A 16,973-nucleotide genomic window follows, 5' to 3' on the forward strand; every position below is an offset into this window, starting at 1 on the left:
AAGGATCTTCAAGCATTGCAAGCTTTATGGATGAAGATGGAACCTTTGGAAGGCACCAACATGGAAGACTTGAAGATATTTAATATATTAAGTGCCCTACCATTTTAATTACCTTGTAATTTTAATGAAGGGCAATTGAGTCTTTCTTCACTATTTTAGTTTTAGTATAAATAGTAGATATTAGGGTTTCATAAGGAATTTTTGACATGTTATGCCTCTTGTGAGAGTTTGGAAGCCCTTTGTTGAACTTCAACATTTTGTCCTAGAATTTGCAAGTAAGATTATTACTTTCTTGAGGATTCTAATAGATTAGGTGCTTTTATTTCCCAATTAAGTGGTGTTTTTGGTTAGTTTCACCATTACATCTCTTAGTTGTTTGAATTTAATTGTGTCTATCTCTTTTATCTAGCTTTTTCTATTTCTATTTTATTTTTATCTTCTTGTTTCACATCACCATGTGAGTTGACATCTAACATTTATCCCTATTTTATAACCATGGTGCCTATGTCACTCCCGTTGGTTGATTCAACTTGTAACTATATGGGGTAGCATTGGCTTGTACTTTCCAGTAAAATACATTGATAATGTAAGAGTTGTTTACATTGCTGGTGTATTCAAGCGGCAATTAATTTTCCTTTTAGCGGCAATTAAACTAATGCCATTGCATCCAGTGTCGCTAAAGCCTTTAGCGGCATTTATTTAGAGTGCCGGTAAAGACCCATATTATTGCCGCTAAAAATAAATACTTCTAGCGGCATATATTTAGAGTGGTGACATTTATTTAGTGGCAATTATTATTTCCGGTAAAACTTCCATATTTTGCGGCATTTGTTACTACTAATACAAATACAATAATTGCCGGTAAAGAAGACCTATTTTAATGGCAATTATTATTGAAACTTAAGTTGGTCATGAATTCACCTTAATTCATATACTTAGCTGGAGAATTAACTCAACGATAGCAATAGAAAAATTATCAAACTCAAACATCATCATTTGTATAAAACAAGAACATCAATACATCCACTATCTTGTTTTCTAGCAGTAAAAAAAGGTATGAATCATCAAAACAATAAGAATGCATTCAAGCTATCAAAAAAAGTGAAAATTTGTTCAACAATAGACAAACAAAGAGATTGAACCATTATTTATTTCCCCCCAGTCAAACTATGACAGCTTGGATCACGACCAATGTCATAGATGATCCGCTGATGACATTCCGAATCAAGACGAGCAGTACTAATCGTTTTCACAATCCATGCAAAAATTTTCATTTTTCTCTGTCATCCCAGCCAAATCACTGTAAAAAACAATAACTGAAATTAGCTATGAATTTGATTGGATCACGATCAGACAGAGAAATATACAGAAAGAGATAGCCAACAGAATTGAACACTAAGAAAGCAGACCATAGCTAGCCAACATAATTGAACATTATGAAAGCAGAACACTAATAGAATACTATTCAGAGAAGAAGGAAGCAAGAATGACAACAAAAATGTTCAAGGTTGTAGGATTAGCCAACTCATATTTTTCTCGATTTTCTTCTNAGTCAACAGAGAAATAATTAAGTACAATTTTTAGATAGATCTAATGAGAAAAATTCATCACAGTTTTTAAAAACAGTCTTCAATACTGCATTAATCAAGATAAACAGTGCAAGGAACTCCAATAAAGGAACCAACTTTATTGAATGTCTGTAATTTTGTATCCAATTTTAGAAATAATATTCAAAACTACAGCAATAAAGCAACCTAGAGAGAATAAATATTCACATAAGTTTTCAAAATGTTTGCTGCTACCAACAATGGCCAATAATTCAACAAGTATATATAAGGCAGGATGAATGAGTAGAAACCAAGTAATAGTAGCTTCTTCCTATTTTCGGAATACCTGAGACATCTTCAAACTTGACTAGATTTATCATCAATAAAACAAGAGAGAACCTGGCTCATTATTCAGTTTGTCAACAGTGCCAAAGAATTGTTATCTTCAGATGTTTGGGGTTGAAATCAGCTCTGAGCTTTCAATAATTCCTGAATATAAGGGTGCACTTCTTCATCATGACGTTGTTCAGTTATCAATCTGCTATCCACTATAGTTTGCATTTTTCGTTCTTCAAACTTAACTACTTATCTATTTTTCTTTAAATTTGTAGAAGGAAAATCAAGAGTACAGATTTGAAGAAGAGAATTACGAAACAAACACAATCCTTACTTAAATTTGAAATCAGAAGACCCTCCAAGACAGAATCAAGTACCATATAACGCATATATCATTAACAATAAGATGATTTTATTTATAAAAAATCATAAAATCAGGGAACAAACACCATCCTTAAGATTATTTATGACATTCTTACTAATACTAAACCATGTTAGCTTTGTGTGGACCAACATACCATTCAAATGGCTTAGGAGGATCTTATTGTTCAATCTATTTGTGATCTGTCCACTTAGATGTCCAATACATGGTCTTTAGAATAATGCGCAAATTCCTTTCTACCCCGTCTATTCAGTAACATGAGACACACGTCTTTCAAATACAACACAATTTTGACAAGGTTCAACTAAAAAGAGTGTTATATATATTGAAACGATGGGAACAACATTTACTTGATATAGGAATATAACATATTCTTGACTCTTCACATTACAAAATGGTCCTTTAGTAATACTAATCAAATTGTTCCAGGTTTCTACTCCAATTAAAGGAAATGATTATTTTGATCACATGTTGAATAATATTTCAAACAATAAAACACAAAATGAGCCAAATTTTTCTGCCTTTGAGCCTTACCTAAGTCAATAATTAATGCACAAGTATAGGTATCAACTTCAAATCCTAGTAGAGGCAAACACATGATTTCTTGTATATGCGCCAGTGAATTGAAGATAGCAGCAAGTACTAGAACTGACCCAGATACCAAGATAAAGAATAAAAAAGTTAATTATTCTATTTCAATATGTTTGTTACTTTCCTTTTAGTCTATTTTCTGTTCCAAAACGAATGTCTCTACCAACTCTTTAATTTTAATTTTCCACATGAGCATGTTAAAAGACTAGACCACAAGACATTTTGGTATATTCCAAGCCAAGTCAAAATCAAACAAATAAATTATGTCATGTAAAAAATCATCTGTTCCTTCTACTAGGAGTAACAATAAGAACTTAAATTGTTTGACATATTGGCCAAAAGCACATTTCTAGTCCTTGGAATTTTGTCGTGTAAATCCACTTCTTTTCTATCAACTCTTAACGATCCAACAGCAGCTCATGACACACTGTTGTTTTCCTCTAAGCTATAGAGAATTTTAAATCTTCTTCTCGAGCTAAATACAGAAGAAGAAAAAAATCTAATTAATATACACAGATGTTCTTAGCTATGTTCGTCAAAGCTATAATAAGCTAATCAAATTAAACTCAAGCTTTGAAAAAGCGAAATCTAAAAGGAGTCAAATTAACGGAAGTAAAACGTAGTACAATGCACAGAGTATAACTCTCTGGGAATTACACACACTAATCCTTATATATCACGATTTTACGGTCATACACAAAACATCCATAGATACCAAGCAAACTGAAATAGAGCAAAGGCAAATACAAAGTAAAATCCAATGCAGGTCGAGCGCGCCATGCACAGAGTACAACTCTATCTCAGCAAACTACAACTTCACTGCAAGAGTGCAATTCTCATATATCGAATTTTATCGCTCATACACAAAACATTCATAATCATCCAATCACATGCAGAACAAAAAAACAGAGTGCGGCGTACCTTGAGGTGGTGACAAAGGGTCAGAAAATTAATGGCTGAGGAAGAAGATGGAGATGAAAACGACGGTGTCAAAGATGAAGAAGATGAAGCTTCATATCTGTGAATCTCAAATTGTCGCTGCAGATGAGGACGTCGAAAGAAAGATTGAGCCCTTTTGGAATTTGGGGATTTTGTGAATGAAATGGGTTTGGGTACACAACCTATAGAATGTTGGGAATCCTAGAATAATAAAGTACTTATTTTTTAATGAAATGGTCTATTAGCTATTATAAGGAATTGTCATTAATGGGTTAACTTTTGCTGACTAAAGGCCAATTGCTGCTATTAGTGGATTACAAAATATAATTTAGTGGCAATTATATTATTGCCATTAAATAATTGCCGCTAAAAGTGATTTTTGTGGTAGTGAATGCCACTCAGACATGTGAGATTCTATCATTTCCTTCAATTTGTGAGTTTGCACAAGAAGCATAAACACAAGTGCCGACAGTAGATACTAAACCACCACAAAACAACATAGTTGTTCACATTTTCAAGACCGCCTTCTGCACTACTAACTTTCTGACCAGAAGCTATCATTTTTTGGGTTGTTCAGCGACCTATTGGATCTTAATCGTCTGACAGGTACTTATTGCAACCTTCCACTCTTATCATGTAAGATAGTTGAAAGTGATTCTTAGAGGTACCAAATGTGTTATTAAGACAACATTTGGTGAGAAAATGATTCAATGAGAAGATCATTATTATGACTTTCCTTTATTATGGTTACTACACCAACTTGAGCTACTGCTTTAAGATTATTTCTTTTTCTAAATTTCAGGTCCCTGTTGCTGTAGAAGCTTCTGCATATGAAGCAGTTTGCTTGTTTAACGGAACGAGGGTGGTCATGTCAAATGGCGAAGCAGTAATAATCTGGAATGTGCATCAGTTGATTCTTTGCTGTTGCTGTGGCGTTTTGGCCGGTATAGTTGGTGGGCTGCTAGGTCTTGATGGAGTATTCATTTTGGTTCCATTGTTTCTATGACTAGGGATATCGCCTCAGGTGCATCTTTCGTTTCTCCTCATAACTCTTGTTTTAGACAGAACAGCTTTTTCGACTAGCAAGTTGCAACTATTGACAGATTAAACCATATAGAAATTTGGAAATGCAGGTTTCTAGTACCACTGCTACCTTTGTAATGATATTCTCCTCCTCCATGTCTGTCATAACTCATACAGTATTACCTGCTAGGACACTTTCCAGTACCGTATGGCAAAGACAACTAGAAAATCTTCACTGGTTTTTATTGTTGATAGTTGAGCAACCATATATTCTATCACTATCTTGCAGTTGTATCTCGTTGCTGTGGCCACTGTTGCTGCCTTGGTAGGAAGATATGTCGTACGATAAACAGTTAGCATAGTTAAGAGAACATCTGTGATTATCTTTATTTTGGCCTTCACAATCTTTGTCAGTGCATTCTCATTAGGCAAGTTCCTTCTCTTTTCATTTTGCTTTCATATTTTGAGCTATAGTTTGAAACTATCTCTTATCAATTAACTGACTCATTGCTTAACTAGTTGTGTCACTGATTTCGTCGTATTGTCTCCACGTATTTGGTTACAGGTGGTGCAGGCATAGAAGACGCGATTATAAGGATCAAGGAAGGGCAGTATATGGGGTTTGATAACATCTGTGCACATAATCCTAAAGTATTGTATAACTAGTGTTTTTCTGAACTTCTTGTAACAGATTTTGAATTTATTTGCAAAAGAAGTTGGTTTGTGATGGATTTGATCCTAGGTCTCCTGAGGTCTTTTTCCGCCTTCACAAATCACTAAGTCACAATATACCCTAAAAATGGTACAATTGAATTTAAATGAGTTCAAGAGCACGCATCTCAATTTAACCTTAAAGTGTGGGGGTTAGGCTTGACCTTACCATGTCTATAGCATCCAAAAAGTTATAAAAGCAGAGGGGGGCATGGACCTAACCTATGATAGAGAACAACGAGGATAATCTAAACAATCTATAGAATGGCTATAATGACATAGATTTTCATATTATAAGCAAAATACAATGGTTCAACTTAAAAAAATTACATTTGTCGTATCTTTGGAGTATATATTATATAATAAACGGTATATAATTTTGAAGCAAATCAACTAGGTTTTGGAACTATTGTTCCTATACCACATGTGACCCAATAATTTGTAGACCATGAAAAAAGATTTATGAGTAAAACATATAATTTTACTTAAAATAATATTTCACTGTTTTACCTAACATTGAAACTACTGAAGAAGTTCACATTGTAACTACTCATCCTAAGCAATGTGAAATGAAATAAAATATTTTATGAAGCATTTAATGTCAATCTTAATCATGCAACCATCCAATTTGTTATTATTTTATCCTACCTCTCAACAAACCAACTACAGCAAGTAGTAGATTTTCTATATATATAAAAAGATCAGAACCAAAAGGACAAAATTAAAGAAGGAATTTTTAAGCATAAGATGCCATTATAGTTCAAAAAGTTATTGCTTTTAAACAGTTAGTTGGTTAAGTGTAATGATCTATCATTTCTTGTTCTCAACTTGCTTTTTTGGTCAATGATGTTCTAATCTTGATTGCCTCATAAGGGTGCTGCTGGTTTATAAATATACCAATTGATGGCTGAAATAGGGAAGGCTTTGACAGGATATGTAGTTGGAGTGATTGTTCTAGCTTTTGCAGTACTTTCCGCGTCTGCTGAACGAATTGCAAATGATGCAACAAGTGATGACTTTGAATCAGGACTATTCAAGCTTCTGCTTTACAAGGCTAAAATGCATTACCAACATTTTTGGCCCGTAAGTACACGTAAACATCAAGCTTTTTTGTAAGGATCAATTTGTTTAATTGACAACTTGAATTTGTTGCCGTTTATGTGATCTTGTGGTAGATGTTATTACTCAAGTGTGAGATGTATTTCAGGACTTGGAATTGGGGTGGAGAGTAATTGTTGGTTCTGTCATTGGATTCTTTGCTGTCGTCTTTGGGAGTTTAGGAGATGATAGGGGAGATGGTATCTTTGTTCCCATGCTTATTTTGATCATTGGGTTTGATCCAAAAACATCAACTGCAATTTCAGTATGTAAGTATCTTCATGCTTGTCTTGTTTGTATGCTGACATGTGACAAGTGTGATTTTTTAAAGTTACCGGGCGTCTTGTAAGATACTTCTTTTTTCTCTTCACTGAGTATGTTGTTGTTGTTGTATTCTGTTTTCCTTGTCAGGTATGATAACAGGTGTATCAGTGGGAACTGTGTTGCTAAGCCATCCAATAATTGAACACCCCATCATTGATTCTGATCTAGTCCTTCTTTTAACACCAATGCTGTTGCTAGGGATCAGTATCGGAGTTGTTCTTAACGTTATTTTTGCTGAGTGGATGGTTATAGTTATGTTGATCGTTCTTATCATAGGTAACGATGATTCAGCTGTGATTCCTACCCATATTGTCGATATAGCTTTCCTGATTGGTTAAGGGACTTGCAGTTACATCAACTAGGGCATTCTTCAAGGGTGTTGAGGTATGGAAAGAAGAAAACAGAATGGATAAGGTTAATCTCTTTGAACCTTCTTTCTGATTGTAATGTGCATTAGAAATTGTGTTTTTTCTGATAAATTGTCCACTCATGTTTCTTTTACATTCAGATGGCCGCCAAACACTTGGTACCTCCCAGTGAGTATTTGTCACGACACAAAGTACACCCTAGGCGTGACATGGCGTATAGGACCTTGAGAGACCCTACACAAGCCACTTAGCATACATTAAACAAGATAATAGAAATTCGAGAGAATTTAAAAGACAATTCATATCAAATAGTTTCATAAAATGAAGCGGAAGTCTATATAGTCTCAAAGCCATCTAGTACATCTAGAGTGATCGGGACGTAACCCGTACATCACATACAATCCCTGATAAAGAAAAGACATAAAGCAACAAAATGAAAGTCGTCATCAAACCATGAGGACTCACCAAGTCTTCAAATGCTCTAAGTATAGCTACTAGCCACGAGTGGAGGGAGAAGAGTCACCACGCCCTAGCCCCTACATTTGGGGAAAATGTAGGCAAGAGTATGCGTTAGTACAAATATGTACCAAGTATGATAGCAATGCATAAAAGTTATGTAAATCATGCTAAACAGACATTTTTATGATATGCAAAGACCAAGTTAAACATAAGGTAAGAGTATGAAAACATAAAGCATAATCATGGTCAATGCAAATAAACATCGTGTTTAAACACTTGTGAGATACTTCTTGAAGTAACCATAGTTCGTTATTGTGGGAGATTTACCTTTTATCGACACAGAGACCATGTGAGCTAAAACATGGAATTCGATGTCTACCCCACACCGAAAAGAGGTATTCTTACTTGTCAAGGTAAGAACCATGAACTTCTAGCTTACGTGGATCCACTAGCTAATGTCTATCTAGACAACCTATGGTGGCACATAGTTTATGGGACATGGGTAATCGCCACTTGTCCACTCGGTGCTAAGCATAAATCCCACGGAATCTTGATTAATCTTATATTTTCTCAACGTTCATGAGGCATTGGTAATCGTCTCTTGTCTTATCATTGGAGGTGATGGGTAATCGCCTCTTGCCTCATCATTAGAATAGCTCCTTAGCATTGGTTCATTTTAGGTGAGAAAGTCTTTCAACCTTAAGAACCCTTTATGTGAGAAAATCCTTTCACAATCTTACTTTCATGTGTATGTGAGAAATCCTTTCACAACAACAACATGGATGCTTCACTCTCAAAGCAAATCTTAAAACATTTTCATCAATTTCATAAGAACATGCATATCTTCATAATTTCATGTGTTCAAGGATGGGTTCACTGACCGTGGACTCTTCCACCATCCTTGAACCCTTCCTTAGACCTTTCTACCGTTCTTGAACCCTTCCTTACAAGTCCTTTTTTTTTTTTTTGAGGTGTTACAGTATTGGAACACAGAACCATATGAAGAAGAAGACGAAAATGAAGGTTTGACAATGTGAACACAGATTACTTACATTCTCTAGTCTTATCATGTAAGTATCAACAGAGATATTTGACCAGTTAGTAATGTGAAACTGCAACAGATTCTGGTGCTGAAGATATTATGTACAAACTTCTACCTAGAGGTCCAAGAATTAGAAATGAAGAGGTGATCACTTTCATAGTTGTCGCTATCAATTTACTTGACTACCTACATGGTCAATGTCTAATTTTTCATAAACAAACATTACCTCAAGTTATTTTGAACTTGATGTGCCTTTCGCTATACTGGAATGCTGACTTCTTGAGCTTCTCCAGGTCGTGTATACGAAGGATTTCAGCATACTTATTGCTGTGTGGGTCATTTTCCTCGTTCTGCATATTGTTAAGGTTTATTGCTTTAAATTGCTTCTCTGTTTATAATACCTTCACATTTTCAGGACCATCTTCTGCACTCTTAACTTTCTGACTAGAAGCTATCAATTTTTGAGTGCAGACATATACATCAACTTGTTCAACGATATATTGGATCTTGAATCTCTTACAGGTACTTATTGTTTGAAATGTAAACTATGCTGTCTGTGTGTTTTCTCCAATTTTCACTCACCTGTTCCTGCTTCGGGTTGATATAGGAGGTATTAGCTTCTTCATATTCAAGAATATTTGTTTTCTACTTTTCAGGTCCTTGCTGCTGTCGGAGTTTCTGCATATGAAGCAGTTTGCTTGTATAACGGAACGAGGGTGGTCATGTCAAGTGGAAAAGAAGTAATAACCGTGTATATGGGAAACAGGGTGGTCATGTCAAGTGGCGAAGAAGTGATAACCTGGAAAGTGCATCAGTTGATCCTTTACTGTTGCTGTGGCTTTTTGGCTGGTATAGTTGGTGGTCTGCTAGGTCTTCATGGAGGATTCATTTTGGTTCCATTGTTTCTACAACTAGGGATTTTGCCTCAGGTGCATCTTTCGTTTCTCCTGATCACTCTTGTTTTAGAAAGATCAGCTTTTTCGACTTCCAAGTTGCAACTATTGACACATTGCAAATGCAGGTTTCTAGCACCACTGCTAACTTTATGATGATATTCTCCTCTTCCATGTCCGTCATACAGTATTACTTACTAGGACACTTTCCAGTACCATATGGTAAGGACAGATCTACGTTGGTTTTTATTGTTGATAGTTGAGCAATCATATATTCTCTCACTATCTTGCAGCCTTGTATTTCGTAGCTGTGACCACTGTTGCTGCCTTGGTAGGACGCCATGTCATAGATGAAATAATTCGCACTGTTAATAGAGTATCTGTGATCATCTTTGTTTTGGCCTTCACAATCTTTGTTGGCTCAGTCTCATTAGGCAAGTTCCTTCTCTTTTCATTTGTTTACATATTTTAAGCTGTAATTTGAAACTATCGCGCAACAATTAACTGACTGGTTCCTTCACTAGTTGTGGCACTGATTTCATCGTATTGGTTACAGGTGGTGTAGGCATAGCAGACGCGATTAAGAGGATCAAGGAAGGGCAGTATATGGGGTTTGATAACATCTGTGCATATAAGCCTTAAGTTTTGTATAACTGGTGTTTTTCTGGAGTTGTTATAACAGATTTTGATTGTATTTGCAAAAAGAAGTTGGTATGTTATGGATTTGATCCTGTCTTTTGTAATGCATGGCAAAAAATTACGAATTCATGTGCCCCATAAATTCATTTTTCGCCATGGTGTGGTTTGAGGAGAGGTAGAAATAGACCATGTATTGGGAAGAATATGATTAACCAAGACATAACACCACATGTAGCTTATAAAGGACATAAATGTAGGAAGATTAGGACAAAAGGTTTAGTAGATAATCGACAATTAGAGCAAAAGGTTAAAAGGACCTCTTTGGCTGTCAACTCAGAATGATAAACAACGCAAAAGATACACTGCCAAGAATTTAAGACATGCATAAAACTTGCCAAACATAGAACAGGGAGGTTGGAATTACACCCATTATAGTGAGGTGTCTGTCAACATATCACACAAACTTTACGCCAATATGAATTATTGATAGGCAAAGGCACCACAATACATGTCAGTATATATTGGAAAGGAGCAAGTGCCCCATCCTAATTCATTCAGTCAACATAGAAACATCCCAAAAGTTAACAAAAACGCAACTATTTGAACTTTTGAACACCAAACCAAGCCATGGGTAAGGGCTTTTAAATACTACGAGGAAGAATATAACATCCTCACTTCTTTCCGCTCTTTTTCAGGCCAGCACCACCAATGGACCCTTTCTGAGCCTTTGCCTTGAGTTCCTTCAGGGCCTGCAAGGTCACAAACATGAGTTAATTGAGTCATAATAATTGGTCTATTACAAACTCTGCAAGGAACAGAAGAATGAGTTACCTTTTCTTCTTCCTTCTTCTTTGCAAGAAAAGCCTTGTCATTCTGCAGATAAATCAAACGCGTACAAGTTAGAGACAGCAGCAAATATCACATGTAAGGTTCATGAGCCAGAGACGGAATTAACCTAGTGGATACCAAATTCTGAGCATGAAGCATAATCCATAACAAAGGTTTCATAATTAGTCACCTGTTCTCCCTTATTAATAACTTAGATACCAATGATTATTGCGACAAATAGCGAATCTCTGAAAAAGTAACCATCTAAAGATATATTCCTCAAAATAGCCGAAGAACTTGCATAACAATCTCTTTTAGCTTCACTAATCTAGATATGTCAATGACAGTATATGGAGCAGGGGTAGAACTGTGACATATCCACCCTGCTCTGCACCCATCAATTAACTATGACTCAAATCCAAACCACTTAGGTCAACCTATGTGAGTCCTTATTCTGGTCACCCTACCCCACAGCCACATCAAGAAAAAAGAATGGTGCACCTGTGCACCCTATCGGTACCGCTCGCAACCCTACTGAAAAACCAACCAAACTCACCCGAATTCCCATAAATGTATAAATGTTTTTTGCCTTCTACGTCAGACAATTCTTCTTCCATGAGGGACTTCAATGAAGCCATTCTTTTATTTTCCATTAATTGTATCAACCATTCAGACCCTGTATCTGTCCCTGATGAAAGACATGATGAAACCTTTTTCCTTTGATGTTCCTTTTCCTCCTTAAATATCTTTTCTATTTTCAAAGATCTTCCAGAACCAAATAATAACTTTTTTTAATGCAGATACAAAATATACCTTTATTATTTGCAAAATAGTTGCTAGAGTCTAATAGCATGTTTGCTTCTGCAGACTGTATCCCTTACCAACCTTCTCCTTGCTATCTATAGGCTGAGGAATAACTATAACCACAAATTCTAAGACCTATAGCTTGTCTACATCTCTATTAAAATTATCCAGCAGTATCTTAGTGCTCGTTTTTTCATCAAGAGAAAATTATTTCTGACCACTTATCCCAAAACAGAACAGAAAAATTCAGCTGACACACACACGCGCGCTTAGCGCCAATCCCAAATTAATTTAGGTCCAGTACACAAATCCTTTATTCCAATTCAAACAATCCATCACCCATAAATACAGACTATATCTATCCAAACAAAAGACCAAATCACCAATACGCATATTTGAAACAAAAGTGTCTATCAGCAACAACCTATTGACCGCATAAAGATAGGATAAGGTTTGGTTACATCATATCCTACCCTCCCCAAACCCCCACTTGTAAGATTACACCGTTGTTGTCGTTAATATATTAAATAAACAAATTGTAGTTAAAACACAAGATCTACAAAATAACAGAAGAATCTATACAACCAAACAACAGGTAAAATTATCACAATAACAAGATATTTCATGAATTACCTCATCATACTCCTTCTTTTCACTCTTTGGTGCCTTCAAAGGCTTTGCTTTTCCACCTATTCAACAAAACCAAAATCAATATACTTCTTATAGCTTTTCTAACACCCTTTTGAAAAAAATCAACCCCCAAAATCAATTAGGTCAACTATAAGCACAAAAAAATCAAATCTAACAAATTATATCCATTAGAACATAGCTCGACAGTAAAACAACAAAAAAAAAAATCAAAAAAATAATAATCAAATCTTTCAAGAACAATACAAGGTTTGTTATACAACGAAAAAAGATCAAATCTTTACCTTGCTTGGAAGACATGGTTGATTTTCTAGGGTTAAGAGTTTGGATCTGTTGATGAAAACTCTCTCCTAACCCAAATAAGCTTTTTTTGTAAAGTGGCGTTGGAATTTTGATGGATTGTGCCAAAATTTATACTAATATTTTTTTTTATTGTATTATTGGAGTAGGAATAAAAGTTGTGGTTTTTTACTATTTTATCCTCTTTGTTGAAGTGTGTGAATATGAGATTTGAGGGGTTTTTTAGGTATTTGAATGAAGGAATAAGCCAATTGGGAGGTAGGGCTAGCATATTCCTTGAGCAACTTGCCTTCTTCTGGTTTCGGCATCTCGATTAATTCCACGAAATATTAGTTACCTCTTATTAACACTATGTACTACGTAACTCTATTTATCAAGGCTAAGACAAATGAAAAGAATCACATACGGTTTTCTCTTCTTCTTTTTTCCACTTTAATTACTTATTACTCAACTATAATATTACTTAGGATCAATCTATAATTTACAACAAAAAAAAATTAGTCTGAGTTTCGGATCATTTTTTGTTATATTGATAGCGTTAATTAGAATAATATTTGATTCATTGGCTCGATTTTAGAAAATTCTTCGATTCTTGTTAAGATTATAGGAATTATTTTAGGCATAAAAATTATTATAATCTAGTCTCAATTTATATCATTCAACACTCACTAAATCGTTTAAATTTAAGAGCATGTTTAATGTTGTCACCATCAAAGAATGTGTCCAAACCATATATTTGTTGTGATACTAGAAAAAAAATCAGCATATTTTAAATTTTATGTATTAACAAATGAATGAAGTGGGTGTTAGAACTTTGATTCACTTCATGAAGTCCTTACTCCCGTACAATATTGTTAATCCTAATTCTTAGATTGTCAATTAACATTCTCCAATGTCCATCTTGGCCTAACCAAGTTTTTATTGGGTCATTAAAATTGGTCTCGTTAATACTTTCATTAGCGATTATTGAATAATTATTATTGGACTTGATCCACTTACGAGAAAGTGGATCAAACAAGTTAGATCGTACTGCAGAATTTTGTTTGAGCTTTTATCATCTACTATTTCAGTATAGAGTATAACAGATTTGTTGTTCGAAAGAATAGTGATTGCTATGTATCAAGTATCATATTTATCAAGCATTTTTTAGGAAATATTACTAGAATACACACATTTAGTTAACATATTCTCAATATTTCCCTACTATTTAAAAAAAATAATACTAAAATCCCTATTGTTCCCACAAAACTAAACCACCGGATACATTATTCTTGAAGAAGTCTAAACCTTACTTTTCCACCCCTAAATTTACTCCAATAATTTCTCCTCAGATTTTCCCACAACCCACGATTCCCTCTCCAAAATTTTCTCCCCCATTATTCTCAACAGATTCATTAGTCCAATTTTGAATTTCAAACTAATTCTCTCTCCATTCAACTAATTTCAGAGTTTGAAATAGGTAGTCTCTTCATCTTCAACTTTTTTTTTCGTTTTCTTTTATATCTTCTTATACTTTATGAATCATCCGTCTTTTAGTATTGGGATTACCCAAATTTTGTCTCGTTTAAGTATAGTACACATCACTATAGTTGATACTATATTATTAGCAGATACAAGATTTTCCAAAACTTTATTATGTATATGATACACGATTACTTTTGATATAACAAATTTTGTATGTATCACAACACCTGATACTATATTTTATACTTGATACAAATCAGTTAATTTTCAATATATTTAGTACCTTTTAACATTATGTCTATTATTATTTATCATGCTTTCAAAATCACAAATTGATGTGTATAAGCTGATACAATTTTGCCAAAAAATATATTATGTATATGATACACAATTATTATTTATCATGCTTTCAAAATCACAAATTGATGTGTCTCACAAAATATGATACTATATATTTACAATTGTTATAATTCTATAAATTTGTAATATATTTAGTACCTTTTACTTAACATTATGGCTCTTATCCTATACACATCACAACTCTTATCCGGTACATATCACAACACTTGATACTATATTATCCGATACAAGTTTTTTCAAATAATTAAGTATCAAATTCATTATGTTAAACAAATCAATGCAATGTAGTAGTATTTTCAGTACTTATTAGCATTTACATATACATTAATTACTTAACCAATATAACGTATATCTTAAAAATAACTTTGTATCAAACACAAAACAATACACAATATGTATACCGGATTCACTTCATCAAAAATTAACAATAAAACAATATAGGCAGAACTGTAAAACGTAACATTTCAATTTATTGAATCAGAAATTAGTAAGCTAAAAGTACTTTTTAATGCAAACATTTGTAACAGTGGAAAGAAATGTTATAATTTGAAAATTATTAGATCTGAAAAAACAAAGTACTCCAAAAAAGTATTGATCAAGATTCTATCGGGAAGAAAGTACAAGTTCTTCGATTGTGGTCTTCTTGTCCACATCACCCACAACAGTTCATGTTTGATGTTAGTTTTTCATCTGGATTTTTCTTTCTTTTTTTCTTGATCTACTGGACATTTGTTTGTTTCTTGTTGGCAAGACAACTTCTTCCAAAACACAATCTAAAACTGACCAATCACTTTTGTCCGACATTAATTCCATTGGAACTGCATAACACACTAATACATAGTTGCAACTGTACCAAATATAAAATAATAAACGCTCTTGATACCAAAGGTCCAAGAAGCCAAAACAACATCCCAAACCAAAAGAAAATAAAAAGAAAAAACAGCCATAAAAACCAAACAAAAATAGAAACTTGTAGCTACTATGTCTGAAGACCATCAATCTTGCAAGGATTTTGCATCTTCCGGCCATAGAGTGGGTGGCTCACCGGAATGAACCAGTAATTTCTCTCCACTCCAGATTTTTTTTTTGGATCAAGCTTCTGCAGTTTTTTGGAAGAACAGGGAGACACAATTTGACAACTTGAAATTTTAATTTTCTAGTTATGTTACCTTTTTGTGAACTACTGATTGTTAGAAGAAAGAAACGTACGCTTGATTTGTGGGATTCAATTATATTTTCTGTTTTAAGTCTCTAATTTAGCGCAGTAAATTGATAACAGAAATCTCTAAATTAAAGTATCCACGCTTCCCAATTATGTATATGAAAGGTATTAAAATAAAGGGATTTCTGTAGTTTATGAAAGAGTAGAGATAAGATGTAATTTGTATGTTATACTATGTGGTTTGCATAATTTTTACCATTTTTTATGGATATATTATGGGCTTTAAGTTGATTCAATTAAACATGTTCATGAATTTTGAATGAGCCCAAAAAATATTACCTCATACTTCTTCTTTTGAATTGTACTAATAAAATAAATTATAGATTTTGTTATAATACATTGAACCTATTAAAAAATTTAAAAAAATGACCAAATTAATATACATGAATTAAGATTTTAGCTAAAATTTAATAAAAATTTATTAAATACAAAATTTTGATCTCACCAATGACATCCAACGTTTATTGTTTGGATTATCCAATCAAGACCACCACATAAAAAAAAACAAATATATATTTGAGAAGAGGTAAATATATATATATATATATATATATATATGCACCAATTATATCAAATAATACTAATTTTTATCATAATTAAAAGAGAAAAAATATTTAATTATTATTTATGATAATCTTGTTTGTTACAACACATCTCCTCATATCATATATTTATTGGTGCAACCATAAACAAGAATCATATACAAATATCACTGCTATATGTATCTTATCTATCTATACTACCTTAAAAGCATCCCTAAGTTGAATGTTAAATTACTATAATATCCCCAACTTAATACACTCAATTTAGTATATATTTTATATTTAATATTATATTTATTTACGCTATATTAAATTAAAAGCATACATCTTTTCACATTGATGAGTAGTGACTTTTTCGAAAATTGTGACTTTTTATAGAGTTGTGACTTTTTCGATGAGTAGTGACATTTCCAAAACGTTGTGATTTTTCTGAAGGATTGTGACTTATCTGAA

At 33.6% G+C, this 16,973-nt stretch overlaps 1 protein-coding gene and 1 long non-coding RNA gene across 2 annotated transcripts; one reads left to right on the plus strand and one right to left on the minus strand.

Annotated features, from left to right (window-relative positions):
* Positions 1 to 6,294: 6,294 nt before the first annotated feature.
* Positions 6,295 to 10,355, plus strand: LOC125861267 (sulfite exporter TauE/SafE family protein 3-like). Its single transcript, XM_049541204.1, has 11 exons — positions 6,295 to 6,612; positions 6,737 to 6,896; positions 7,039 to 7,227; positions 7,301 to 7,365; positions 8,759 to 8,801; positions 8,900 to 9,210; positions 9,292 to 9,342; positions 9,477 to 9,749; positions 9,842 to 9,935; positions 10,007 to 10,147; positions 10,270 to 10,355. The coding sequence occupies exons 1-11, from the start codon at positions 6,433 to 6,435 to the stop codon at positions 10,353 to 10,355; spliced, it is 1,593 nt and encodes a 530-aa protein (XP_049397161.1). The 5' UTR covers positions 6,295 to 6,432.
* Positions 10,356 to 10,829: 474 nt separating this feature from the next.
* Positions 10,830 to 13,113, minus strand: LOC125862513 (uncharacterized). The gene is made up of 4 exons (XR_007446054.1): positions 12,917 to 13,113; positions 12,618 to 12,673; positions 11,184 to 11,225; positions 10,830 to 11,101 (listed from the first exon to the last, which is right to left on the minus strand). It is a non-coding gene; the product is annotated as an uncharacterized LOC125862513 (long non-coding RNA).
* Between the last annotated feature and the right edge of the window lie 3,860 nt (positions 13,114 to 16,973).

Source organism: Solanum stenotomum, chromosome 4 (assembly GCF_019186545.1).
Source record: "Solanum stenotomum isolate F172 chromosome 4, ASM1918654v1, whole genome shotgun sequence".
Lineage (NCBI taxonomy): Eukaryota > Viridiplantae > Streptophyta > Magnoliopsida > Solanales > Solanaceae > Solanum > Solanum stenotomum.